This window comes from Anthonomus grandis, chromosome 14 (genome assembly GCF_022605725.1).
Source record: "Anthonomus grandis grandis chromosome 14, icAntGran1.3, whole genome shotgun sequence".
NCBI classification, from domain to species: domain Eukaryota; kingdom Metazoa; phylum Arthropoda; class Insecta; order Coleoptera; family Curculionidae; genus Anthonomus; species Anthonomus grandis.
The window spans coordinates 1951366-1979328 of record NC_065559.1 but is presented as its reverse complement, the minus strand read 5'-3'; the positions used below and the strand labels follow the sequence as shown (position 1 = coordinate 1979328).

Genomic DNA, 27963 nt, shown 5'->3' with positions numbered 1-27963 from the left:
AAATTACACCTACACGCCATTTTTGTACATCGATTGCTTAAGGCACAATTAAAGATCGTAGATGGGACAACACTCCTTGATCTTTTAATGAAAGGAAAATATAAAAGATTACTCATTACAAATGCGTTGAAAAAAATAAAACCATTTAAAGTTTTCGGAAAACAAAGAAAAGTAAAAGAAAACTTTGATTGCCTGGAAAAACTAGAAAATTACGTCAAATGCCTGTAAATTGTGAAAAATGATTCCGAAAATTTGTAAAACTTCAGCAACAATTTAAAGTCATGTCATCAAATCAAAATTAATATAAAAGAATAAATAAAATTCGGGCACAAGTGCGATTTAGCCTAAATGTTTGAGCGGGTATTTATAAAAATTAAATTTTGGATTAATGGAACTCTTAACGGAGATTCTTATTAATGGTTTTTAAAATCGGATTTTAAAGACTATTTGGATAAATTTAGTCCCTTTTGAAATATTTACGGGTGTTTCGAAAATCATAAGGGTGTAACCCTGAAGTAATGTATACGGTATTGCATTGCTAGTATTTCTGTCTATCCTGTATTTGTAACATTTATTATGACGGTTGAAATATTTTCTTGTCAGTTTAGGCATAAATTTAGTTTTTTTCAAAAATTCAGGTTTTTGAAAATAAAAATATATTACTTGTGATACATCGTGAAAAAGGAAATTTTGCAAGGATTTTGAAAATGCGAAAACCAAATGCGGCGCCTATAAGCAAAAACAAAGTTGATGATGGTAGACAAAAAAAGAAACGTCATATTAAAAATCTAAAAACACCATCATGTAGCACGAAAAAAGTGGCAAAGTAAATGTGCAAACTATTTCGTAATCGGATAAGAAATAGGCTCTTTAATTAGACGAATTAGTAGTAAAGTAAAAATTATTTAGATATTAAAATTCACCACTAACAAAAAAATTCATTAATAATAAATATTTTTTTAAATCCTTAAATTAATTAAAAAAAATGCAAAATACCTCAAAAATATGTTTAGTCTTAATTTTAAATTAAATTGATATGCGTTATATCCAATTTAATTATGCTTTTGATAAAGCAACTTTTTTTTGAATTTTAATTAAAGTATTTACGTAAATTTGAAAGTTTTTTACGAGGACTATTTTCTACAAATTCACTATTGTTATTATGTAAAAATTGGAAAAAATTTTATATTAGAAATTAAAATGGAAAAATGTACATAAATTAGTACGAAAAACAGTTCATCAAAATAATATTAAAAAACTTTACACTAAAAGAAATCACTAATAAAATATTTACTAACTAAAAAACTTCAAATAAACCCATAAATATTATTTTAAATACTTAAATTAAATTAAAAAAATATATTAAAAATGTTTAATCATAATAATTTAGTCTTTATTTTTAATTAAGATGAGCATCATATGCGTCTTAATAATGCTAATAATTAAAACTAATAAATAGAAACTTTTCCTCAATAACAACAATGTGGTCTCTACCTCTTTAAGCCTAAAAGGACTCTCCTCTCCTAAAACCATCCCTTAAAAGTTACTGAGGGCATAAGAGATTTGGCACCCCCGTTACTTGTACGATTATAATGAACATTAGCTTAAAACTTTCAATGGTCAACCCTTAAGTTGTTTGTCTTTTCGACGTTATAGGGTTTCTGATTTTCTTAAATTCTCAGTGGCTGAGGTTGGCTTTTTGGGGTAGGAAGTTTTCCCAAAAAAGTCTCATTTGAAACTTGCATACTTTTAATACAAGAATATTAAAAACTAAGCAGTTTTTGATATAATTTTAGATTTTTTTTATTGGCTCGGCAATCGGTTAGAGCACGATAACAGTCTCTAACCGATTGCGCATTTTCGTAATACCTTTTCCCAAAAGCTATTCGTTGCTCTTGACTTAAACGATTCATGATGAAATGTCAAAGTATACTTGACACAACTGACGTTTGACACATACCATTTTGCGTACATGGCCACTAAACTTCTATCACTTCTATTGGTAGACCCATTATTATGTCTATTTTCAATATTTTTTCAGGCAGTTAAAGTTTTCACTTGAAAGACACAATTGATGGAAGTATTTCGGAAATATATCAAATACTCCATTGAATACCATTTGACCATTTAAAAAACAAGTGACTTCAACTGCCTGGAATAAATAATTAATTAACTGTCGGGAAGATCATTTAAAGTAAAATTTGACATTTTGTATAATATTATCAGACACAAATTTATTTTTTACAATTAAATATTTTCTTATTTCATATATTTCTTGCCTACTTATATGGTACTCTTGCTGACTAAATATGTTGTTGAATTAAGTTTATGAACATAATATGTATTTTTATTTTTATTAATTTTTGGGGGAATTTTTTCTTTTTGTATGTAGTTATTTATGCTAAATAAAGAATATTATTGTTATTATTATTTTCCAATTTAAATAGCCTTTGAAAAAACTTAACAAATTAACTGGAAAATAAAAATGTTACAGTTTTTGTATAAACAAAATGCATAATTAAAGTGCATATGATGAACATATTCTTTAAACGTCCCCATATAACCTTTAGGTGCCAAAATGAAGCCACCATTATAATATAATAAAATTTTTAAAATGAGGATTAAATTAATCAGATGTTATTGGAATATTTTTTTATTAATTTTGTATTTAATTTAAGTGTTTATTTGGTGTGTTTTATTTAATTGCTTGTAGAGTTTAACAAGCTTTTTTATTTTATTATTTCTTTGTATTCTAAAATAATTCTCTTATTGGTATGTGAATATCTTTATTTATTTTGAAATGTAATTAATCATTGTCTATATATTTGCATTTGCTTTTATGGGTAAATACACAAAATAAAGCTGAAATACTATTTTCTTCAAAATTGCTTCGTAAAGGAGTTATAAAGATTTAAAAAAAAAACAGACATTTTTGAGGCAAAAAATTTAGAATTTTTTTTTAATTACAAAAAAAAAATTACTAGGACTTATACCATTAAAATTCCAATAAAAAACCCTTATAAAGAATTTTTCTTAATTCAATAGCAACGCTACAAAAAAATTGTGAAAGTTTCGCTCATTGAAAACAATTCAGGGGGACTCCTTGGAATTTTCTCCTTAAAATATTTTCTCTTGAAAAAACTATTGGTCCACTAGAAAAATTATTTTTACAAAAGTTATTATGCCTAAAAAGGACTATCTTTTAAAAAATATTTTAAGTTTTTATATCTAATTGTTTTCCAGAAAATCTAGAAAAACTGTTTTTCATGTTATCACATCGGTTTTTGAAAATTTCGTATTTTTTTGAATATCTTCGGATTTTTTTTTTAAACGGCAAATTGTTAATCTCTTGAAGATTCCGAAATTTCCATGTTGAGGGTTAAATTTGAAATAGCCTGTATGAACGGGAAACTACAATTACATTAACTAAAAACTTGAATTAATCTGTTGTTTCGCCTTTAGTTAAAGAATGTTTATTTTCATTAAATTTATTAGTACAATCTGCTAAATTTTCATTAACTCATTCAATTCAATAAATAAAAGTTCTCTATTCTCTTCATTGTTTCCAATCATCTTAGCTGAGAAATGTTTTACAAATTTTACTCATCACAAGAACCTGCTTTTTCATGTATTTTATTTTCATTGATAATAAAGACACTGCACTCCTATAAATGCTCATAGATATGACAGTTCAAGAATTTTAATCAAGATCAATTGACTTACCTCTAAATTGTTTCATTATTTTCACTGTCAGTATAAAACCACTAAGCTGAAAATGCATTCCCATATATAAACCCATTTTAGAAGATTAACAAGGTCAAGCAAAAGTTATACAGCAAGAAGAAAACTCGTGATCAACTCATCAAACATCCTAAAGGACATTCTTGTAGCGAATAATTCAATCTACAAATTTTATAAATACAATTTTGTTGATTTAATTCATAAAATACGAGTTATTTCCCTAAAACCTGCTCACCAAGATAAGTCGTTTAATAATTCACGATTCAACTAAAACAATAAACATCCAGCTCCCATTAAGGAAGTCACTCTTATGGATCTCTTGCAGAGATGTTTAGGAAGAAAATAATGCTGTTAAAAGAATATTCCTTTAACAGTTTATTCTATCTCTAGCAAACTTGGTTCATCCAGTAAACTGATGAAATAAGTATTTTTTAAAGATCAATGAAGGGTATTAGAAAGCCAAAGATAAATGAATGACAGATCGGGTGCATGCCTTCCTTTAACATAAAAGATAAAAAATCACAAGTTTGCAAAAATCTTACTCACCGGTTCATCCAAATCTTCCTCATCATCATCCTCGTCATCAAAATGACTATCATCAAACAAATCGTAATGATTTGTGGTGGTTGTGCTGGTACGACTCCTACCATAATGACGAACTTTAGTACTACCACCGGCAATAGAATTGGCACTTTTCTTATTTGAAATTGCATATTTCAAGTCGTTGACACTACTTGCACTTGGTTCCTCCTCTAAGTCACCATAGTTATTAAAGATGTCTTCGTCAAAGGGACTTAAGGTGGTCGTGGTCGAGGTGGTGTGTCTCCTATTCGACCAACCGTGGTGCCGTAATTTAGGTAATGGCGTAAAAAACGTTTGTATCGGTTGTTGTTGTTGTTGTTGTTGTTTATACCTAATATCACTGTTACTAGCACTTGGACCACGAGCACTATCTAACTTAGCTATTCTACTTTTGATATTGTCTAAATTGGGAAATAAGGGTTTTTTGGTTAGGTTATTGGGCGGTTTCGCGGTACTAGGCGCATAGTACTTTTTCGAATAAGTTCTCTGGTTGTTTTTGAAATTGTTGTTGTAAACATTTTGTTGGGCCAACGTAACCTGAACTAAGAAACAGAGACAGATAAACGGTTTTTGGGTGAAATTTTTCAGGCGCATGATGGTCACTTGCGGTTTCGGTTGATTGGGGGAAGTACAACAGCGGTCGTCAACATCTTTTGAATCTGGAAAAAGAAATGCAAAATAAGTGAAAGGGAATAAATTAAAACTATAAATAGGAGTGACAGAAAACCATAATTTTATGCGATTTTTGCGAAGCCTTTGACAGAATCAAGATATTTGTTTTAAATTCATTGAAGTTAAAAGAATTAATTAAGGAAACCTGAAAATTGATACAGAATCCCTAATTATCGTGTCCCGTTTTTATTGTTCCTTTAGGTGTGAATTAAAACACCATCAAAAAGCTACGACAGAGGGAGAAAACGACACATTCTTATCCTTTGCCTATATTATCTATTTTAGAGCAATTTTTAGAAAATATCTTCTTTAAGCACAAAAAAAAAATTACGTACTTTACACTGATGAATAAAAAATAACGCCTATAACATTTATTGAAACCCAAATAAAACCATATTTACACCTCTGTACGTACTTTCAGTAAATTTTAAATAATTTAAAATGATTCTTATCAATTCAAAGCCCGACGAACTTCAGATATTTCAAATCGGCGAAAATTATTAATTTTGTTATATTGAATAGTGTTCCGAGGACTTTTTCATGTATTCCTAATATTTTTTTAATTGTTTATTGTTTTATGTACTGTAATTGTGACTGTATGAGTTTAAGAAATTATTGTAAGGCATTAAAAATTAAAAAAAAAGTGTGCTAACTATGCTATATAAACCGGAACGACAAGATTAAGTTATGTATCTCTGTCTTGCTAAAATATTAAGATATACAGAAAATATTAGAAAAACAAACGTAAGAAAATACGAGTAATAATTACTGTGATAAAAAAATAACAATTAAAATTAACAATATTTAAATTACTGAAAACTGAACAATTTCCTATTCAAATAAGTAAATCCAGGGAGCCATAATTTTAATTAAAATGCCTAAAATTAAAAAAAAATCTACAGCTCAACTGCCTGGACTTATATAATACATTTTAAATTAAACGTCAGTTTATAAAAAATAATTATTCTAGACAGTTGAGGTTTATTCCTAAATAAAACGCCTCGAATTATTAAACAATTTTAACCTTAACGGTATTAATAAATTAAGTAATTAGTCGAGGAAGTCAAGATGTAACTTTATTTAAAATGCTTTAACTGCCTGGAATTGTAAAACGATTTTAATATAATTGTCAAAATTTAATTAATTAAAATGCCTTAAAAAATTAATTAATAAATATATTATTGATGTTTAAATTACAATTATTTTATAGTTCCGTCCACTAATTAAAACTATGCGTTAAAATATTTTACAATTCCAGGCAGTTGAGTTGTAAATCTTTTTTAAAATTTTAAATGCCTTAATTAAAAACTGGTTAAATATAAAAAAATTAAACAGAAATAAAATATTAAGCATAGGAACTTTTGTAGTTTTAAAGTCAACGTTTCGTGTGGCGCCATCTTCAGAGATTGAAGAGCAAAGCAGTGAGTTTTTAATTATGATTAATTAGGCAATGAATTATTCCAGACAAGAGCGGTATAGTTTTAATTAAAATGCGTAAAATTCAAAAAAATCTACAAGTCAACTGCCTGGACTTATATGTCAATTTATAAATTAATTAGTTTAGACAGTTACTCTTAATTAAAATGCCTCAACTATCTAAAGTTGTAAGACAACTTTTATATTATTGTCATAACTTGATTTATTACAATTCAAATGCCTGAAATAATTAATTAATACATGTATAATTGATGTTTAAATTAAAAGCATTTTATAATTTCATGTACTAATTAAAATTATTTTATAATTATAGGCAGTAGAACAGAGATTTTTAAAATCTTCGGATTGAATTAAAATTCTGAAATAAATAATTAATTAAATGATTTATGTCTTTGAGTTGAAAAAAAATTATAAACTGGTTAAATATAAAAAAAATAAACATAAATAAAATATTAAGAACGAATAGGAACTTTTGTGGTTTTAAAGTCAACGTTTCGTGTGTCGCCATCTTCAGAGAGTGAAGGGCAGAACAGTGAGTTTTTAATTGTGATTAAATAGGTAATGAATTATTCCAGGCAAGCGAGGCATAGTTTTAATTAAAATGCGTAAAATTCTACAGGTCAACTGTCTGGATTTATAAAATACATTTTAACTTAAACGTCAATTTATAAATTGAATAGTTTAGACAGTTACTCTTAATTAAAAGGCCTCAAACACCTCGAATTAAAAAAAAATTATTATTAACGTCATAAATAAATTAAGTAATTAGTTCAGGAAGTCGAGATATAATTTTAATTAAAATGCCTCAACTGTCTGGAGTTGTAATTAAAATTCAAATGCCCGAAATAATTAATTAATGTATAATTGATGTTTATACTAAAAGTGTTTTATAATTTCATGCATTAATTAAAACTATGCGTTAAAATATTTTATAAGTCCAAGAAGTTGGGTTGTAAATCTTTTATAAATTTCAGGTTTAATAATTAAAATTATTTTGTAATTCTAGGCAGTTGAACTAGAGAATTTTAAAAATTTAAGACGCTTTAATTAAAATTATTAAATAAATAATTAATTAGATATGACAAAGAAAGGTAAAAAAGCTATCAAATATTAAAAAAAAATATAATGTAATAAAACTTGTTAAATATAAGAAGAGAATAAACATAAGTAAAATAATAAGAAGGAATAAGAACTTTTGTGGTTTTAAAGGCAACGTTACGTGTGTCTTCAGAAATCGAAGAGCAAAGCAGTGCTGGTCAAGAAAAATTAATTAGCACTCCGAGTTTTAATTAATTAATTAGGCAATGAATTATTCCAGGCAAGTGAGGCATGATTTTAGTTTAAATGCCTGTAAAATTTAAAAAAAATCTATAAGTCAACTGCCTGGAATTGTAAAACAATTTTAATATACTTAATTAATATTTAAATTACAATTATTTGCTAACTACATAACTATACTGCTTGAAATAGTTATTTAGTTAGATGATATTTGACGTTTAAGTTAAAATATTTTACAATTCACTTACTTATAATAATAAACTGAATAGTAAATTAATTTAGAATTAAAGTTTGATTTAATAGTTAGATGTTTGTAAAACCTTTGACAATATCAAGATATTTTATGTATAAACCTTATATATATGTTAGTTGTTATAACTACAAACTTAATGGAACTTATGTAGCTAGTAAGGAATCATTGTAATATATTTTATTTTGGCTTGTAAAAAAAATCAGTAAAATTGAAGTCGTCCTTAAACTTTACTTTTAAAGAATGTAAACTTTGACTAATTTATTTTTCTATAGGGTTTTACGCTTTCGTTGTACCAAAGCCCAAAAATCCATGCGGATATTTCTATATGCATTTTATTTTCGGCCCCACTGACCTAGAATTTTAAAAATAGAAAATTTGTCATAATATATTCGTATGTATGTATATTCCTTAATGATAATCCGAGTATTGCATTTTCTAGTTCATAGAAGCGCGATAATATGACGTAACTATTTGTTTGCTACTTTAATAATCGAGATTAGGGGGGGATTTCCGAATGTTTCTTGAGTGGAACAACGAAAATCATAACTAAACATCTGAACCACAAGAATTACGTGCATACGTAATGAGGCTGATAAACATAAAGAGGTTTATGAAATATGGGACACGGTTAAAATTAAAAACGGCATGTTATTATTTTTAACCGGCTCGTTACATGTCATTGATGATATGATAATTATCTCCAAAACCGGAAAGTAAAAGGTTATTCATTGGGTTGTTAAGAATGTTACTGAAATTTCGGGTGGACAGACCGAAAGGAATTTATCCACTGCCAAAGCCATAAACATGATCATTTTATCGCAGTGTATTAACATCCTTTAAGGGGTTTTCCTGGAACGCATTTTGGAATTAATGCTCTTTTTATGGTTCTACACTTAATGTTAATATCAACGGTTAAAGTGCAATATTATGTATACTGTTTTTTGATACAAAAATGACAGACGAACAAATGAAATAGGAGAGGTTTGTACTGGAAAGATTTTTCATTGTTGAAGGGATTGCAAGAATGATGTGTGCGTCTATGTCTTTTCCATGACAGTATTCCTATACGAAGAATTCATTAAAATCACTAATGTGATGAATGTTTTATAGCATCTGAGATTTCAATACAAGTAGATCGTTTAAAAGAATCTTTTGCTAAAATTTATTACAACTGCGATGGGGAGGAATTCGATACTTACTCAAAACAGGATCATAGGTATAAATCATGGACAGTTAACTGACGGTTGAATTTAAATATATATAAACGTGAAGTTTGTCAAGGAGAATTGCCGACGTGAAAATTCTTATGGATTTTACACAAGAAGAAGAAGAAGAAGAAGAAGAAAAAGAAATAAATAATTACTTCCTGGCTATTGAATATTGAACTTTCTACTCCCTAGATAAGATAAGACTCTCTCCCTGGACTTTAACCTGCTAGAAAGATTAAGAAATTACTTTTTATACTGACCTTGATTCAATAACCAATTTTCCACCTCATGGAGAGTTGACTGACACCCCAGTTCTAAAATACATGATAACAAACATGAAGTTTGCCAGGACAGCTGTAAGTAGCAATTTTTTATAGACTTTACCACAGATGTAAATAGCTCCACACGGACTAACTCCGAACTAACTCCGTGCGGAGCTATTTACATCTGTGCCTTTACATGTAAAGGCTATACAGTTGATTTGGACGTCAGTCAACTTGTCAAATATATTTAGATTTTTAACATGTCGTTAATTATTAAAACTGTCTAAGTGAGCAATAGGATCTAACTTTAAATGCCTGGAAGAATTGAGCATGCTCTTCTACTGAGAAAATAATTTCTTACGTCATGGAGAGTTGACTGACACTCTGGCTCAAACCTACAACTTAACAAACCTTAAATTTACTATTGGATATCGTCAAAGTCAAAATCGGAATGAACTTTACAGACACGAAACAGAATTGCGCTCATAAATCATGGGAAATTTACTGAGAGACGAATTTAAGCATAATTTTGTCAAGAACTGTAAAATGTTTCTATGGTTTTGCACATTGGGCTGTAGTGGCTTTTTTAGGTGTCAGTCAACTAATCAACTAATGTTCAGATTTTTAGAATCGTTTCTGTGGTCGAAACAAGCTTCACTCATTATTAAAACCTAAGTAATTAGTCTTTAAATGCCTGGAAGAATTGAGAAATTACTTCTACTGATTAAAAAATAATTTCTCAAAACATGGGGAGTTGACCGATACCCCAGTTCAAATCTGCAACTTAACATACGTGAAGTTTACTAATGAGAACTGTCAATGTCAAAATCGAGTTACGCATAAAGCTGTAGATACGGTGCCGCTCAACTCCTCCTGATTAATTATTTAAAAAATATACACACGACTTAAGATATTTATGTTGAATTGATTTTTTATACTCGAATCTGTCAAGAAACAGAATTACGTTCATAAATCATGGGGACTTTACTGACAAAGGTATTTAAACATGAACGTGAAGTTTTGTAAATCTTCATAAATAAATTATCATTTATTTATTTATTTTCTTAGTAAAAAATCAATCAAATTATTAAAAGGGATCGAAAAAAAATGGCGGCGGAGTAAAACAAATTTGGGCGTGGCTCGTATAATATTTTTGACATGACATTGACAGTTTGACTTCCAAAATGGCTGCAGGAACATAGAAAATATAGTCAAATGCCTGGAATAATCAGAAAACCCATTTGAAATTCCTGGATGGAAAAATTGGTTCGTATAATAAGGAAAACAATTTTAATTACCTGGAAAATATTAACAATTACTTTAAGTGCCTAAAAGACATAAAAAATAACTGTTCCAAATTGCCTCAAATAAAATGAAAAATAATTTCATTTAACTTAAAGGCATGAATAACCTCGAAAGCCTGAATGTAAGAAATAAAGTCAAATGCCTGAAATAGTTAGAAAATTCATTTAAAATGCCTGAAAAATTGGTTCGAATAATAAGGATAACAATGTATTTGGTTAATAGTAAAATTATTAATTAAACATTTTAGCACAAAAGGTTAAAACAAAAAAGTTAATTAATAATAAAAATACAGCACGAGTATTCATGTCATTCGCTTCGACCTAAACATATACGCAAACCATTACTTCAAGAATATAGTTATTAAAGTAATAACCATTAATAAAATCCATCTATACATAATATACAAAATGAACATGAATTTGTTGATTTTCTTCTTAGGCTTATCACTAAGCCACATATGTAAGAAGCTACATATGCACATATGTTTTCTTAATTATAATTAGTTTTTACTCATCTATATTTATTTAAATTTAAACACGACATTCGACATTAATTATCTCGCGATGTTAAAGAGGTGCTGATAATCTCATAAATATTTATTTTATCAGGTTTTATATGCGGTCTTTATATGGTATGTGAATTTATATACGTTTTATTAGTTAACGAGTGTAAACATCAATTTTAGGCAATTATCTAGGAGCTAATGGGGAACGTAGTAATAGACATTTGTTTTTAAATTTTTATGCTTAGGAATTCCATATTAGATATACAAATACGTATACTAGGTGCTCTTTAAAAAAAAAATTAACTGATTTTTGAAAATGCCACCTTATGTCCCAAAGTACCTGAAAAATTCAATAAACACTTTTTGCTTACAGCTATTAGCTACAAGTTTTTATTAAATATGTAAATGAAAACGGATTTTTTTATTGGCACATTATTTAAAAATATATGGTAATTTGAACACACCTCGTCTTGATAAAAACAATAATTAATATCTTTAAAACGAATAGATATATAATTAAAGACATTTTTTCACATTAAATTACGTTTGTTGAATTAAATTTAGGCAATAAAACGTACTCGAGTTTACCATAACTTCCCGAAAATAGATCGGGTCTTCTTTTATAAACGTCGATTTAAAATTCCCGCTGTAACGAAAATAGAAAAAAGAAAAACACAATGAAAGAACCGATTATCGCATACGTAAGAAAAGATTTCGGTGATTTACGGCTTGTTAAGGGTTTTGTGCTTTGCCCGGTCGAATAATAAACATTCGTGTCATCGACATGTATGTACATACGTTATTTACCTTTAGGTGTAATGTAAGAAATGGCAGAAACTGTAAGTAAATAGAAACTGTAAGAAATTTTTAAAATACACAGAATATTTATAATTAATGCCTGACTTTTTTTTTCCTTTTAATTTTATGATCTGTGAAAGTTGCCTGATTACTCTGTATATGAATGGTACTCTTGTCACATATTTCTGAGCTAAATTCTAACTGTGCTCTATGTTTTTCACAAAATGTGGGTATATTGTAGCTCAGAAACCAGTTGAAATGAGTAACTTTTTTATATACCTATAATGAAACAGTTTTTGGGAAAAAAAATTGCAACCTGGTCAAGAAAGCAATAAAATAAAATTTATAAGAGAAAAAAGACATATTTATTGGATTAAACTATGAATGAAAGAAATCGTTAATTATATTCTTAAAGTAATGGTTTGCGTATATGTTCACGTAGAAGTGAATGACATGAATACTCGTGCTGTATTTTAATTATTAATTAACTTTTTTGTTTTAACCTTCTGTGCCAAAATGTTTAATTAATAATTTTACTATTAACCAAATACATTGTTATCCTTATTATTCGAACCAATTTTTCAGGCATTTGACTTTATTTCTTATGTTCAGGCTTTCGATGTTATTCATGCCTTTAAGTTAAATGTAATTATTTTTCATTTTATTTCGGGTAATTTGGAACAGTTGTTTTTTATATCTTTCAGGCACTTGAAGTAATTGTTGATATTTTCCAGGCAATTAAAATTATTTTCCTTGCTATACAAGCCAATTTTTCCATCCAGGCATTTTAAATGGGTTTTCTCATTATTCCAGGCATTTGACTATATTTTCTATGTTCCTGCAGCCATTTTGGAAGTCAAACTGTCAATTTCATGCCAAAAATAATATACCAGCCACGCCCAAATTTGTTTTACTCCGCCACCATTTTGTTTTCTATCTCTTTTGATAATGTAATATTTTCTTTGATTTTTACTAAGAAAATAAACAAGCAAATGACAAATAGAAAAATAAATAAATAAATGCTAATTTATTTATGAATTTACAGAACCTGGACAAGCTTCACGTTCATATTTAAATATCATACCTTTGTCAGTAGACTCTCCCCATGATTTATGAACGTAATTCTGTTTCTCGAAAAAAGACATATTTATTGGATTAAACTTTAAATGAAAGAAATCGTTTAATTTTTATTCCGAGCATTTAATGAATGTATATCCAGGGTCTAAATTAATTGAGTACCGATAATGCAAGGGTGATTTTAAGGAGAAAATTTTATATCGGCATATCTCCTAAACGTCTTAGTTTTTGACCTACATTGAACTTTTAAAAGTTTTTTATTACTCCTATATATTTTTATGAAATATTTTATACACCTTTTCATCATTTTTTGAGGTTTTTTTGGTTTTTTGAAGCAAATACCATTTTCGCATAAAAAATAAAAAAATTTTTCTTCAATTTATTGAAGCTGTTTTTGGATTTTTGTTGACATTTGGAAAACTATATTATCGGCACCCAATTAATTAACACGCTATATAAAAAAGGGTTTATAGAATTTCCCAGGCAATTTAAGACAATTTTAGGGAAGAAAATTACACTTTTATCTCCTCAGTGCGAAAAAATCGTATTTTAGTCCCAAATACGAGTAATGTGTATTTGGAAAATACTATATAGGTTAGAAAAAATAACAAATTTATTAAAGATTGAATCATATAATATTTTGGCAAAAATATAAAAAAAAATATTATAAGTACCTAATTTCTATAATTCATATGCCTATTAATAAGCTATCTAAATATATAGGTTGAGGAATCGATCATTAAGCATCGTGCGCTCTACTACTCGTCTGCTACCTTGTTGTTTTTCAGTAAGGGTCTGACTTTGATTTTTAAAATATTATTTTTCTGATGCAGGCTTTACATACATCAGTATACAACCTACTCGGACAGGTAAAATTTAACCCTACCTGCAATTTACCAAACAGAACAGAAAATTTTCAATTTAGATATAGCTTAATTCAAATGGCGTGGTAACAGAATAGGAAACTTTGCGTCAAACTTTCATGAAACATAAATCAACATTATCCAAGAAATGATGATGGCCTTGTTAAAAGTTGTGATTTTAGAAGGTGTGTGAGTTAGAGAGGGTTCATTTAAGTTTTAACTGTAAAAGCCTTAGTCAAGTTCAAACAATTCTCTAATCAATTCAGAGATAAAAAAAAGAAGAAGGTACAATTATTCCGTTGCAGACGATTTAAAATAAAAAGGCAATTAATTAATTAATTTATTAATTGAAATCCAGAAGGAGAGTTGATTTTGATTGCCTGGAAGAAATTAGTGTTTTTTTAGGCAATTCACGCTTGACTGTAAATCTCCTACTCTTAAGGCTAATAAATTAAACTGCCTGGAAAAAAATTTCTATTATTGTTTCTTCCAGGCAATCGATAAATCCCCACACACTTAATTAAAATAAATTTGTCACAAGGAATCGGTTCATTTCACTGCTGAATTACCTCTATAAAACTATTTAATAATATTATGTACTCTTTCCGCCAGTCATAAATTGAGAAAATAATTACATCGTTTTAAGATTTAACGTGTGCAATTACGCAGCCATATATATTGCCATTATTTTGGACAATGCGTAATCTTCAATTTCCCAACCATCAATTAAATCGTAAAAAAAATATTTTTTTTTTATATTTATTGGCATAAAAAAGTCAATTTCTTACTCAATAAATTAAAAATAAATTTTCGCAATTTGAAATTAATTGTTGATTTTTTTGACAAGTTTACTTGGCGAATACATGTATTAAACTTCGAAAAACGTTTCAACTTTTTAACATCCTGTAGGTTAAAATCCAAGACGTTTAGGACATAATATGAACTTTTTTGATTGAAATGGTCTCTGAAAAAAACCCTGTATATCGTAAATTGGATTTAGATAAGTACAAAAAAATATTTTTTTTTTTACAAAAGTGAAATTTAGTTGATCATGGCAGTACAGAAAGCCAGTCGACTAGTCTTCCACTGAACGCTAGGCCCATAAAAAGAAAAATTAATAACTTACATAAAAAATTACCTTATAAACACTATTAATGTTAAATAATTTTTACAAAAGTAAAAGTTATTCATAAAGATACGTCGGCATTTGTCGACAAATAATTCTATGTATGAAGTTCAGATAAAGATTGTTCTTTCATATTTATCCAAGGTATCATTAAATTGAATATAAGTCTATTACATGAATTGTGAAGAATGAATAAACGAATTCAGAAACAATTTTTTTTTATTAATTTAAAAAAAGGGGGCATTCAAGTATCTTGTTTATTTTGTAAGTATAATAGTTTCTCGGTGTGAGAAACTTTTGAGGTTTCGAAGTTTCTTATTCCAGGGAGCCATTTTTGGGTTTTTAGAGAAAATTGATAATTTTGGAGATTTCCTTATAATGTCAATGCATGCAGCGTCTTTAGCACGAGGGAAAAACCATTTAGTTATTTTTTTGTACAATTTGCAGCTCTATAAAAGAAATTCTTACGGTATTACTTTAAATAAAAAATTGAGTACTTTGTATGTACTGACCAAACAAAAAAGAGTAATGGTTTATCCAACACTCTTAATCAGCAGCATATCAGCGTCCACTTTTAAACCACAAAACCAAAACAATAATCATTAAAAGAAAAAAAAACGCGCTTTTTCATCGATAAATCGCGTGTAAAAAGCGCTACGACAAGAAAGAAAAACTGTCGAGACCCGTCGACGATGAAACGCTCTCGAAGTACGTGCGAGACTGAAATTTTCGTCGCATGTTGCGGCGAGCGTACGCGCGACATCCACGATCTTCTCCCATCTTGGTCCATTCATCCCGTTTCATCTCCTTCATATTCATTTAGCACCGTCTGTGATCTTCGACAATTGTTTATCTCGACAGAACAATGACAGAGTTACCTACCGCGGGACTTACGTACACGAGTACAATAAAGAAACCACACACAAAAAATCCTATTATTCTATATTTAAAACTAAAGCCACTCTTGAAATAACTGTAATTATGTTTAAATCTAATGTAACAACATTGAGATAAGAACACCTTAATCTTATTTTCAAATGTATGCTTGCCTTAAAATTTAAAGTAAATCTAATTTTAAATCAAAATAAATTTGGAACGATTTAAGCTATATTTAATATTAGGGAAAATATTTCAGTTGAATCAGTTGTAAGTTTCTGTTATTATAATTACATATAATGTTCTCACAAATAATATATTATCAGTGCCTTCACGTAAATATTTATTTTTCTTAAGTCAAGAATTAAATTTTTTTCAAGCGGGAATAATTTAACTTTATTGGAATGCACAACCAATTAATTAAATTACATTGCAAGATGCCAAATTATTTCACCCGATATTTGCTGTACTTGGATCCAGTTAGAGGTAGAACATAAAAATCCGCGGTAACACTTGCTTCGAACTTCGACCAATAGCAGAAGCGAGAAAATTTCTCATTTTTCTTTTCAAATTGTTTGTTTAATGATTTGCCTTAAACATAGTTTGTGATTTGTGATTTTCACGAGTGTTATTTGATCTCATCAACGCAATTAATCCTTCAGAGGTATGTGATAAAAATGAATCCAGTTTTGATTTCTCCGTTTACATTATTCTGGTTCTCGGTTCAAAGTATTTAGTGATCCATAACGCCGGTGTTGGGCACACGTTGATTGCTATCAATCAAAATGGAAGATATTTTAATTTGGAACACAATTTAAACATGTGTAAGCAAAAAATATATGTAAATCCATTATTTAATAGTAAGTGCGTAGGTAGTATTTTTTCGATAAAATCAGTTTATTGGAATAATACGGGGTGTTCTGGAATTTTAAATATTTTTTGTTTTAGAATTTAAATTCTTTCTTAATTGGAAAAAATTGTTTATTTAATTTTTATACTTTTTTTGCGGCCTGTAAATGTCTCATGGGAGGGTGTCACTTTAAAATGTTTTAACGCAAATTCATCCTCAAATCCCTAGAATAGAATAACATTTTTTTTTGCTATGAACTATTCAGTCCACGTATATTATATGGAATATATAAAAGAGAATAAATATTTTTTTAATGTTAATATTAGAGGTTTTGTTAACCAAAATACCTAAATTATAAATTTAGGCTAACATTATCATTTGGATTAATGACTGGTTGACAAAAAAACTTAAATAAATGCCATAAGATTTGAGTTTTTTTTTAACTAACTTAATTCATTAATTAATCTATTGAAGAACTGTTGAAAATTAGCTAGTGGCCGAAAGTACCTTTTTTTTTTTTAATTGTATCGAATTTTTCAACTTCATTGATACAGCAAATTCTATAACCTTATTAATAAAATATACAAGCGTAACTATTCTTTGTAGTAAAAACCCTAGCGTTTTGTTTGACGATGCGTATTTTAAATTCAAAATTATAGCTGGATTCTACTTAAGAATAGCACATTATTCATAAAGTATAAAGAAAGAAAGAAAGAAAGAAAATATGCTATATTACGTAAGAATAATCTTGTGTACAAGCATCCTACAAGCTAACAAAACAAAACAGACATACAATTTCAAAAATTGACAAAACAATGAACAAAATTAAACACAAGAAGGCAAAACTTTTTGAACATACTTGAATTAAAGATAACTAAATAAAATAATCAATTACTACTAAACCTATCATTAAAAAAGTCATCCAGGTTATAATATGCCTTAGCCAATAAAAGCGTCTTTAATTCTCTTTTAAATTTCTTAACATCCGATATATGTCTAACACATAGAGGAACATGATTGTAAATTTTTTTACTTATGTAAATTAATGAGTTTTTGGTAAGTGAAGACGTAGGAATAGGTAGGGGAACATCATTTACACGACGAGTCAAATGGCCAGTGTCAGAGGGTAGTTTGGGAATTTTGTGAATAAGAGCAGCTGTTTCTAAGATAAAGAGTGAAAAAAGAGTGCAAGAATCTCTTAATTTAGCAGAACACAGGTATCTAACTGCTTTTTTTGAATAACAAAGACAATGTTAAGTAGCCCCTTATTGGTTAAACCCCAAAAAGGCAAGCCATACCGAATATGAGATTCAATAAGTGAAAAGTACACTGAACGTGCAACCACCCCTCCCAGTTCTTGTTTTGCCATTCTTACTGCAAAACATCCAGAAGATAATTTCCCAGCTAAATGTAAAATATGATCTTCAAACCGAAGGCGGCCATCAATGGTAATTCCTAGGAACTTGCAGCACTCTTTATTCTGCAAGAAGGAATTTTCGTCAAACATCAAACCCTGAACATCGCAGTTAAACCCCATAATAGACGTCTTACTTACATTAAACACGAGCCTGTTGGAAGCACACCACCCTGATAAAATCTGAAGTCTTCAAGTATACAAGTCTTAATATAATCTGAATTTTTATGGCTCCATAGTATGGTGGTATCATCAGCAAACTGAACCACCTTGCACCGCAGTTTCAATGAACTCAAGTCATCCACATACAGTAAAAATAACAGTGGTCCCAACACTGAACCCTGGGGAACGCCGCATTTTAGGGATCTAGAAGCAGACAAACACCCAGACACTGTAACCTTCTGCGTACGATTTGATAGATAGGACTCAAGCCATCGCAACGCTACGCCCTTAAAACCATATTTATCGAGCTTTGATAACAGTATATCTTTGATCCACACAGTCAAATGCTTTGGATAGATCACAAAACACTGCCGCCGATGACTCTCCAGAATTCAAGGACACATAGACGCTCTCCAAAAAGCTAAAAACAGTCCCTTTACCGGCTTGAAATCCAAACTGATTTGCAGTTAAAATGCCATTATGATGTAAAAAGGATAAAATTCTGTTTTTTGCAAGTTTTTTCAACTATCTTAGAGAGGGTAGATAAAATAGAAATGGGACGGAAATTACAAGGCTGATCCAAATCTCCACCCTTATGAAGAGGGATAACCACTGCCTCTTTTAAGCATGAAGGAAAAATGCCAATATGTAAAGAATTGTTTATGGCAGCAACTAAAGCATTTAAGAGTGAATCAGGCAAAAAGAGCAACAACCTCGAAGATATCCCATCAGCTCCAGATGATTTATGGTTTTTTAGGCGTTTGATTTCATTTTTTACTTCGGTAAGATCGACAAGATGAAAGAAAAATGAATGCTCAACCGACACTTATTGAAGATAGTGTAAGGGATCAATGTTACTACGAATGCCCTTGAGCAAGATATTAGGTATATCACAATAATAGTGGTTTAAAATATCAGGTCTTAACTCCGGTTAAGATACTTTTCTAATTTTCTATGTCTAAAATCATTAATAATCGACCAACACTCTCTTTGCCTATTTGATGACATATTTTAGCTATGCTTATTTCAAGTTTAGTTACTTCTAACTGACAATACAATTAAAAAATTGTATCAAAAGATTATATCCTATTGTATTAATATTTGCAAATGTGTTCTGCCGAGTATTGCTATACAAGACAAAGAATATTAATATTTAAATAAAATGTATTTTTTGCACTGAATTAACACCAATATGTTTTCTGGAATAAAATTAGTTGTCATTGCGGATATATGAATCTAAGCTTATCCTCAGTCAAGATTATTAGTCTTAGTTATAGTGGAGTTTTGTTTCTGTGCAACGGTGTAATTACGTGAGAATCATCTGTTTTTTCATTCAGACCTATGGTCTATAGTTCTACCTAAGTTCTTTTTTTTTGTATATATATACAATAGCCTTTTCTCAATTTCTGCAACATTTTTAGAGCCATAAATTAGCAGACCACATCCAAGTCTATTACTGTTTCAATCCTAATAATACCTTTTCGTCATATAGAGACACAGACACTGATTTGCAAATCATCCATAGCTCCTAATGAAAACAAAACTCAATTCATTTTGTTTTCGGGTGTTTATACCTACTCAAATCAAAGATTCTCGAGTCATGTATCATCAGTCTAAGAACACTTAGATTATTCTATATGCACAGAAGAACCTTTGATACACCAACTATAGGCTCAGTTAGTGTGACTCATTAGTACTATTCCATTTAAATTACTGTAATTTTGTTCATATCCTTTGTTTAATCATTAGTTATGGTGTTCATAAGTTTGAATAGCATCTTAAAGAATCCGTCTAGTTTACTGAAAGAGAAAAATATTAGTTGCATATTACCGGTCTTTAAGTTCAAACTCATCGTGCCTTTGAAGGAAATTTAACACTCTTTCTGATTCTTAGTCTGAGTCTTAGTGGTCGGTACTCCATGTACTATAAGATTAGACAACAATTAATTCTTTAAAAGATGTCAGTTATCCAATTATGCAACTGACGCATTCAATTACCTACGTTCATTTTATTTAGTTTTCGTAAAAAGATTAGAGATTTATTATTATCTCTTCGCATCAGTTAATTGGTACACTAGTAAAGTTAATATAGAGAATATTAGAATCAGTGACTATTGGATTATATACTTTATAAATTTTTTTAAATGCTTCGGTAGTATTGTAATGAAATTTAGGAAAAAACTTTTATTGACAACATCAAAAACTCTAATCTGACTCGCGTTGACTGCCGTTTAATTGTTCCCAACATAAGAACTGACTAAACAACAAAACTGTCCCTTTTAAAGATCCTTGGAACAATTTAAAAATTTTTCGAATTTTCTACATTGTTTTTTTTGATTGAAATTACGATTGAATAATGTATTAGGGTGTTGGTGTGAGCAGCTTCAATTGAATACTGGCTTCTCATAATAGTCCTATAGTTACTATCTTTGGTGTTTATAAACAAAATTAGTGTTTGTAAAACACCATCGACTATAGGGGATTGAACCTTTATCCTATTTTCTAATTTTATAGTAAAAAAATATAGTAGGCCCAATAAGTATCATCATTGTATATTTTGGCTGGAAATAAAGTCAAAATAATTAGCATATACCACATCAAATGCTAACTGAGTTTGCAACCTTACCATAAAATAGACACTAATTCAAAAATTCCATTGACAAGCAGTTCATAGCAGGCTTACTATACACCGTTTTATCCGGAAATCAAATTGCAAAGAAAAATATAACGAACGAATAAATATTTGCAATGCTTGAACGTACAAGATGTTAAAGAGGATTTGTTATAAGGAAAAAATAGCGGAATTACAGACACCACAAGTAACAATTTGTAGCTGAGATTACTCTTATTTTCACTAGTTGCAACGTTGTTTTCAGTGCAAAATTTAGTTGGTTTTGCAAGGACGTTTATTTTCGACCAAACTTCGACGTACTGCACCTGTGTTTCAACTGTTGTAGAACTCTGTGTGTTTTTCTGTTGTGTAGTTCTATTATTTTTTTATATCAAAAATCTAGTAAGAACAACGTTACCTCATCGTTAGCGAATGGGTATTACATTGTCTGATCGTCTGTGGTTTGTGAAAACGTTTGTATTTATGTATGTGTCTTATGTAACCAATAAAAAAAATTATTTCTTTTTTTTTTCGAAATCTGCTATAAATTCAGAGCGCGCGTGTGCTTTAGGGCAAAAATAACATCTTTTTTACAGTATCTACTATACAGTACTATATATACAATACTATAAATTAATTGTTTGTAAATCGTTCAAAACGGCTATTTTACCCGTATAATTCACTTTATTAAACTACATACAAAACAAATATTAATTAAGGACTTTTATGAAATGTTAGGATCAAAATATGGATTATAAAGGTTTTATTTGTGGAGTAGCTGCCTACTAGAATTATTTATTTTTTTATTGTTAAAAAAGTAATTAATTTTTCTGGCGTTCTGGCGTCCATCTGTCCAAAAATCAGTAACTCTAAAATGTTGCAAAAGCGTTTAGAAAGTTAACAGGTAGTCACTGCGTAACGTTGAGACAACCAGAAAATGCTAAATGCTAAATTAAAACGACAGGTTTTGTTAAAAAAACTAAATGAATATTAATAAAATTTGTGCTGAAACTAAGAGTTAAACAGGTTCTTAGACACGGCAGTAGAATAAGTGTTGCGCAAGATTTACCAAAAGAAAACGGTTTTGGAAAAAAAATCTTTACGACTTTTTAAAAAAGGCCAAAAAAATTAAGTTTTCTGCCACTATACATAAATAAGGACGAAAACACAATTTACACACTCTATTTCTAAATAATAGTGCATCTCCGACACCCACATTAGAACATCAGCAACAGGATACCTCGAAAACGACGAAGTATTTGATCTAATAGACGTTCCTGGAGAAAGTAACGTGGAACTACAGCCTGTAGAAGACAAAGCAAAAAAAGGAACCGAGGAGACTAGAGCAAAGAGCCAGTAATAGCTAGTTTAAATGTCAATAATCCTACCACATTTTTAAAATAAGAAAATAGGTAATTAATTAATAATAATCTTGGAAATAAGCAAACTTTCGTTGCAATACTATATGTATAATCCTATCTGGATAAAAGGCTTTGATAAGGGTTTTAAAGATTTAGGTCTAAGAATGGTTTATCAAAGTTCGGCCAAATTAAGAAATCTTTTAGGAAACCCAACAGATAAAATGAAGACTAATAAAAATTCCAGTATCCATGAGATTAATCCTTGCGATAAGAAATGCATAAGGCAAACAAAAAGATCAATTAATGTCGGATTTAAACAACGTATTGTTAGTCAATTGGCATATTATTTGTCCAGCTCATACTTCTTCGGTAGAAGAGGTTTTCCGTCGACCAGGAATTTTCAGTACAATTTCTAATGTTTCATTAAGGGTTTCATTTTAACATTGTACTAAAAATTGGAGAAGTTCTGCTTTCTTTTTCAATTGAATCACTTATTTGAGAATCCTGATAACTCGTTTCTAAATATAAAATTCGCTTTATAAACCATTCAAATCCATTACATTTACTTAAAAACCGATATGTCGGGTTTCTGAAATAAATTTCGAGCTGTAAACTTATCGCGATTTAGTAATTAACGAGGCTAAGTTTGTTTACTATAGAAAAAATTTAAATAAGAGTACAAAGATTTAAAAAGATGACAGAATCATTAAAGATTTCAAGTCCTGGTGGTCCAGATATTATAAAAGAAATCGTTTATAAAGTACAAGTCTTGTAAAAAGTAAAAAAAAACTTAATTTAACGCATTAACGCTTATGCAGTTTTCTTACAACAAAAGGACATATATAACATTATACTACATAAGCCCGATGACTTATAAGATTGGACTACAAAACCAGTCTACTCTAATATCAAAATACCTATGAAGCATAAAAAAATAGTTAATCTCAGAAAATTTAAAACCTGGAAGTGGTCAATTTTTTGTGAAAATAATTTACCATATTTTTTTTGCTTGAGAAAGTCCATTGTTTGAATTTAGCTTTTTGTGAACTTTACCATTACATTTTTTTGGAATACCTAGGACTTAAAAACATTTCAGCTGAAAGTAGTTACACAATGTTTTCTTGCTTTTTTTTTAATTAAAACAGTTTTCACCATACGCTCACTTAAAAATATCAGTGGATACTTAAATTTATTTACTGTTCCATAAAGTGCGTACCAAATATTCGACTTTTTTAATTGCTTGGCAGTCGGTCATCATAAACCAGCCGCATCCTGCAAAGTTATTGGCTTTACTAAATATATCGACAGGAATGTCGGATATATCCACTATATACACTCTTGGTTTTAATGGCTTTTATTATCTGGATAATAAGCTATAAATTAATTTGTTTGCCCATCATCATTGCGAACTTTATGGAGAGATAAATCTCTATTTAGGCTTAAAAGTTGTTGTTTTTCTTCATCTGATTAATTTATTTAGTTGGGTCTTTGGTATTTGACCAGATGCGTCCAATTACAAGTAGCTTAATTATAATGAAACCATTCTGATTCATAAGCTGATGAATCAATTCGAGGTAGCACCATTTTAATTTTTGATAAGCAATCAATTTGATATCGTTAATCTTGGTAGTCTAAAATGGCACACGCAGGTGACACCTCATCTCTCAAAAATTTTACGACCCAACAAGAATTGCTAAAAGCAAGAAGTTGCAGGATAATTTCCATGAAGTTGTTGACAGTAATCTGTAACAACTATTTGAATTTTCCATAATCATAGGGAAAAGTAACAGTTTTCCCCGAATCTTATATAATAGTGATTCATCTGTAACGTCATTACTACAACACCCTCAAATGATCGTTACACCCCTTTTATTTGGTGACAAATAATTGGTAGGTACAATAGGACAAATTCCAAGGGTCGTATTACCCTAACATCTGTCCATTTTTACGAGAATACGCTAAATATTTGTTTGCCACAGGACTATTATTCTCGATCACTTCTTCTATGGGTAATTACCAAATATTAGTCTCAATCACGTACCGAACTAGACGACATAATATAATAGGGCTTAAGACATGTGGAGCCGGCGGTCTAATGATCTATTGAGGCATTATTTCAGTGAATTGTGATTTGTCACAAAAAAAAAAGACGAGAACAATGTCGAAATTGAAAACTTATATAACTCGTATAAAAAGGTGCGAAACGTTAAAGGTTTTTTGTTAAACAGGATTTCCGACAATTCTGTTCAAAACTGCAGTAATTAAGTTTATATAGGTATATATTTGAAAAAAGAGTATACCTATTACATTATTCAGAAATTGATAAATAATATATTGACGTTAACATTGACATTGACCTGTAAACTCCTTTAATCAACTTCCAACAATTCCTTTTATAAATAAAAGGAAATAATTTAATTATCATCGGCTTTTGGGCCTATATAGCAATTCAGTGATTTTAAATGTTACCAGGTATAAGCGCCATCTCTTGATGGTTTTCGTAAGTTCTACTTAGTATCTTGGGTTGTTGATGTTGTGCGAACAGCAAACCATGCCGCGGCATTATAAACTGATGATCGAAAAATCCAGTATTGCGAGAATAGTTTTAAGTCCATTAATTTCTATGCATGGACGCGTCCTTCTACGTCTTCTAGGACAGTCCTTCGATTGCATTAATTATATATATGTTTCTTAGTGTTAATAAATAAACATTTATAATCTAACCTCGAAGTATGAGATGCTGTCTGCACGTTTGTGATTTTTAATTGTTTTGCTCTAATATTAATTTTTTTCTTCGGGTTTGGAGTAACCCTGTCCCAAAGTATGATTAAGTAAATAATAATTTATAATACAAATAAAATGATAACTAAACGAATTTTAATTATTTGCCACCTAGGAGAGATATTTTTGCCGAAAATATTGGCAACACTGGTTCTTTATGTAAACATAACCACACTTATTTACGTCATTCTATTTGTAAATAAACAAATTATTTGTATGACAGACTTCGATAAAGTTGCAAATACTGGATATTAAATATAGTAATTTTATCAGCAAATAAAGTAGACAATAGAAATGTCTCTTAGAACTGGCAAAGAAGTAGACCCCATCAAAAATGAGAGATCGGGAACTGTGAGGGAGGTTGGGGCTCATGCCATTTGGAGTCTTTCCTCATGTAAACCAGGTATTTATTTAAAATTAAATATGCTTAAAAACCAAAAGTTGCAAACCTCTATTTAATACACATAAGATTTTTACTAGTATTTCCCTTTAAGTCTCACAGAATCATCACTAACACATATTCATATTACAACTAGATTTGCATAGTCTATATCAAAATTTAGGAGCCCTTTTACAAAAGCCTAATAAGGACATTTCACAAGACATAAATTCCTGAACTAATCAGGAGTAACTAAACTGTGGCAAGAAACTAAGATACATACTTATCCCATTTATAGGTTTTGGGGTTGATCAACTTAGAGATGATCGAGCAGACACTTACTGGCAATCAGACGGACAGTTGCCCCATCTGGTCAACATTCAGTTTCAACGGAAGACCACCATAAGTGACATTTATATGTATACGGACTATAAACTAGACGAAAGCTATACCCCTAGCAGGATATCAATAAGAGTCGGGACACATTTTAATGATATTCAGGAAATTGAAGTTGTACCTTTGGTTGAACCTTCTGGTAAGTCAATGTACATACAGTAGTAATTTTTATTAGTATAGGAAGTCAGATGAGTCATAAATAAGTTTAAAAACTAAATATTTTATTCATTTAGTCAGGTAATAATACAGTTGGTCCTTGGCAAACAATTTTCGATCAATTAGGAAGTAGACATGTTAATCAAGACTTACTAGAATCGTCTGTGCATACTGTATAAGCTAATATATAGTTATTGATTAGGATGAAGAATGCATGCAGATCTCTGAAAGGCTTCTTATACTTTATTGATAGATTATTGGAGTATGCCACTGAGAAGAAATTAAGTTAATTTAAGACCATCATCCTTCTCCTAGGTTGGGTCCATGTACCAATAAGAGACATTAGAGAAAGACCGATAAGAGTATTCATGATCCAAATAGCGGTAACTAGTAATCACCAAAATGGCAGAGACACTCACATGAGGCAAATTAAGATCCACAGTCCAATAGAAAATCCAAAAATCGGTTTCGAACATTTCAGGAACTTCTCTACTGTCGAGATGCAAAAGTATGCCACCATCAGGTAAATTCCTTAAGGGATAAATCATCCTTAGGTTAGAGTAAATACATATGTGTATATCAGTTGATTTTGTTGTGTTGTGAAAAAAAACTACATATAAACCAGCAATTTTTTTATTACAGAAATAATGTACAAAAAAGATTTATTTAATCTACCGGGTGTACTAGATTCAACTTTATTTGTCATTAAATTCTAATGCTTATAAAACTGTTTTTCTTCTTGGACATGATGTTTCAAAACTTGAATAAAAGTAATTTTGATGCATATATTTTTTTGATGAAAGTTTAAATACATTCCAAGGTAACTTTTAAAACAACAATCAAACCGATCTGAGCCTTAGAAGTGGAGTTATCCTTCTTGAGAGTTGTTTTTCTTCAGTATCTTGAAAGGTAAGCATTACCACAATGTCGGGTTTAACAAAAAAAATTTCATTGAACCACTATTGCTACCTCTATGAACACCAAACAATTTTGTGCTAAATAGTTCAATATTTCCTTGGCTTGCCTGAGAAATATTCAATTTATGACAGTGACAACTTTGACGCATAATATCTGTCAACTTATTTGGCAGATTTTCTTAAATACTTGCACACACTTAAGGACATGCATTATGTTCAAACTAACAAGAACCAAACCGTTGTAATTTAAATAGAGAAAAAAAAATTCAATATTTCCTTGATCCACTTGAGAAGTATTCAATTTATGACAGTGACAACTTTGACGCATAATATCTGTCAAACTATTTGGTAGATTTTCTTGAAAATTAGAATATACTTGAGCACATTCATTATGTTGAGACTAATGAGAACCAAACCGTTGTAAGTTAAATAGGAAAAAAGTTATTCAATATTTCCTTTAGGGAGAACAATTTGTCCACACATAAAAATACACCTAATTAACACGATTTAAGAATTCTAAGGTTTACACCATCGCTCCCTAGTTTTGGCCTTAAAAGCTTTAACCCTCCCTAAATGTATTCTGCGAATATGATCCAATAAGTCAAATTTAAAACGGTGAAAATTAGCGGGAAAAATACCCTGGAAAAGCGATCGATGTAAATAGCCCTATTTCTCGCTTTTTGGGCGGGAGTAATCGGGGGAATGGCGTTATTAATCGGCGGAATTTGTCTTTGAGGTCCTCCACCCAATAGTAAGGAATTTTCCGCTTTTGCTGAAGGAGGCATGTCGAATATCGTGGTGGATTTTCGTTTTTCCGATGGGGGTTTCGGTAGATCCGAGTCGCCTAACACTATGTTTACCAGACAGTACTCCATTAGGGCCATAAAAACGAACCTAAAATGCGTTAAATATTTAATTTAAATGGTTGGGAAAGAAACAATAAGTATACTTAC

At 29.8% G+C, this 27963-nt stretch overlaps 3 protein-coding genes across 8 annotated transcripts in view; 1 reads left to right on the top strand and 2 right to left on the bottom strand.

The window, feature by feature from the left end:
* The window catches only part of LOC126744693 (uncharacterized), a 54721-nt gene extending 38865 nt beyond the window's left edge, over positions 1 to 15856 (bottom strand). The window contains exons 1-2 of the mRNA XM_050452207.1: positions 15621 to 15856; positions 4288 to 4982 (exon numbers count right to left, since the gene is read on the bottom strand). Of these exons, the coding sequence (XP_050308164.1) occupies positions 4288 to 4917 (630 nt within the window). The 5' untranslated portion in view covers positions 4918 to 4982; positions 15621 to 15856. The remainder of the gene's footprint in view (positions 1 to 4287; positions 4983 to 15620) is intronic.
* Positions 15857 to 16532: 676 nt separating this feature from the next.
* LOC126744701 (anaphase-promoting complex subunit 10) lies at positions 16533 to 26877 on the top strand. 2 transcript variants are annotated; one of them, XM_050452222.1, is made up of 4 exons: positions 16533 to 16648; positions 25436 to 25565; positions 25840 to 26076; positions 26409 to 26877. In XM_050452222.1, exons 2-4 carry the CDS (start codon positions 25457 to 25459, stop codon positions 26618 to 26620), a joined length of 558 nt encoding a protein of 185 aa, XP_050308179.1. In that variant the 5' UTR covers positions 16533 to 16648; positions 25436 to 25456; the 3' UTR covers positions 26621 to 26877. The 2 variants fall into 2 exon arrangements, with proteins under 2 accessions (XP_050308179.1, XP_050308178.1); XM_050452221.1 differs by lacking the exon at positions 16533 to 16648 and having other exon boundaries at positions 25368 to 25565.
* The window catches only part of LOC126744694 (glycine receptor subunit alpha-3), a 41930-nt gene continuing 40677 nt past the window's right edge, over positions 26711 to 27963 (bottom strand). For all 5 annotated transcript variants that reach the window (XM_050452209.1, XM_050452210.1, XM_050452212.1 and 2 more), the window contains one exon: positions 26711 to 27904. In XM_050452209.1, the coding sequence (XP_050308166.1) occupies positions 27580 to 27904 (325 nt within the window). In that variant the 3' untranslated portion in view covers positions 26711 to 27579. The remainder of the gene's footprint in view (positions 27905 to 27963) is intronic.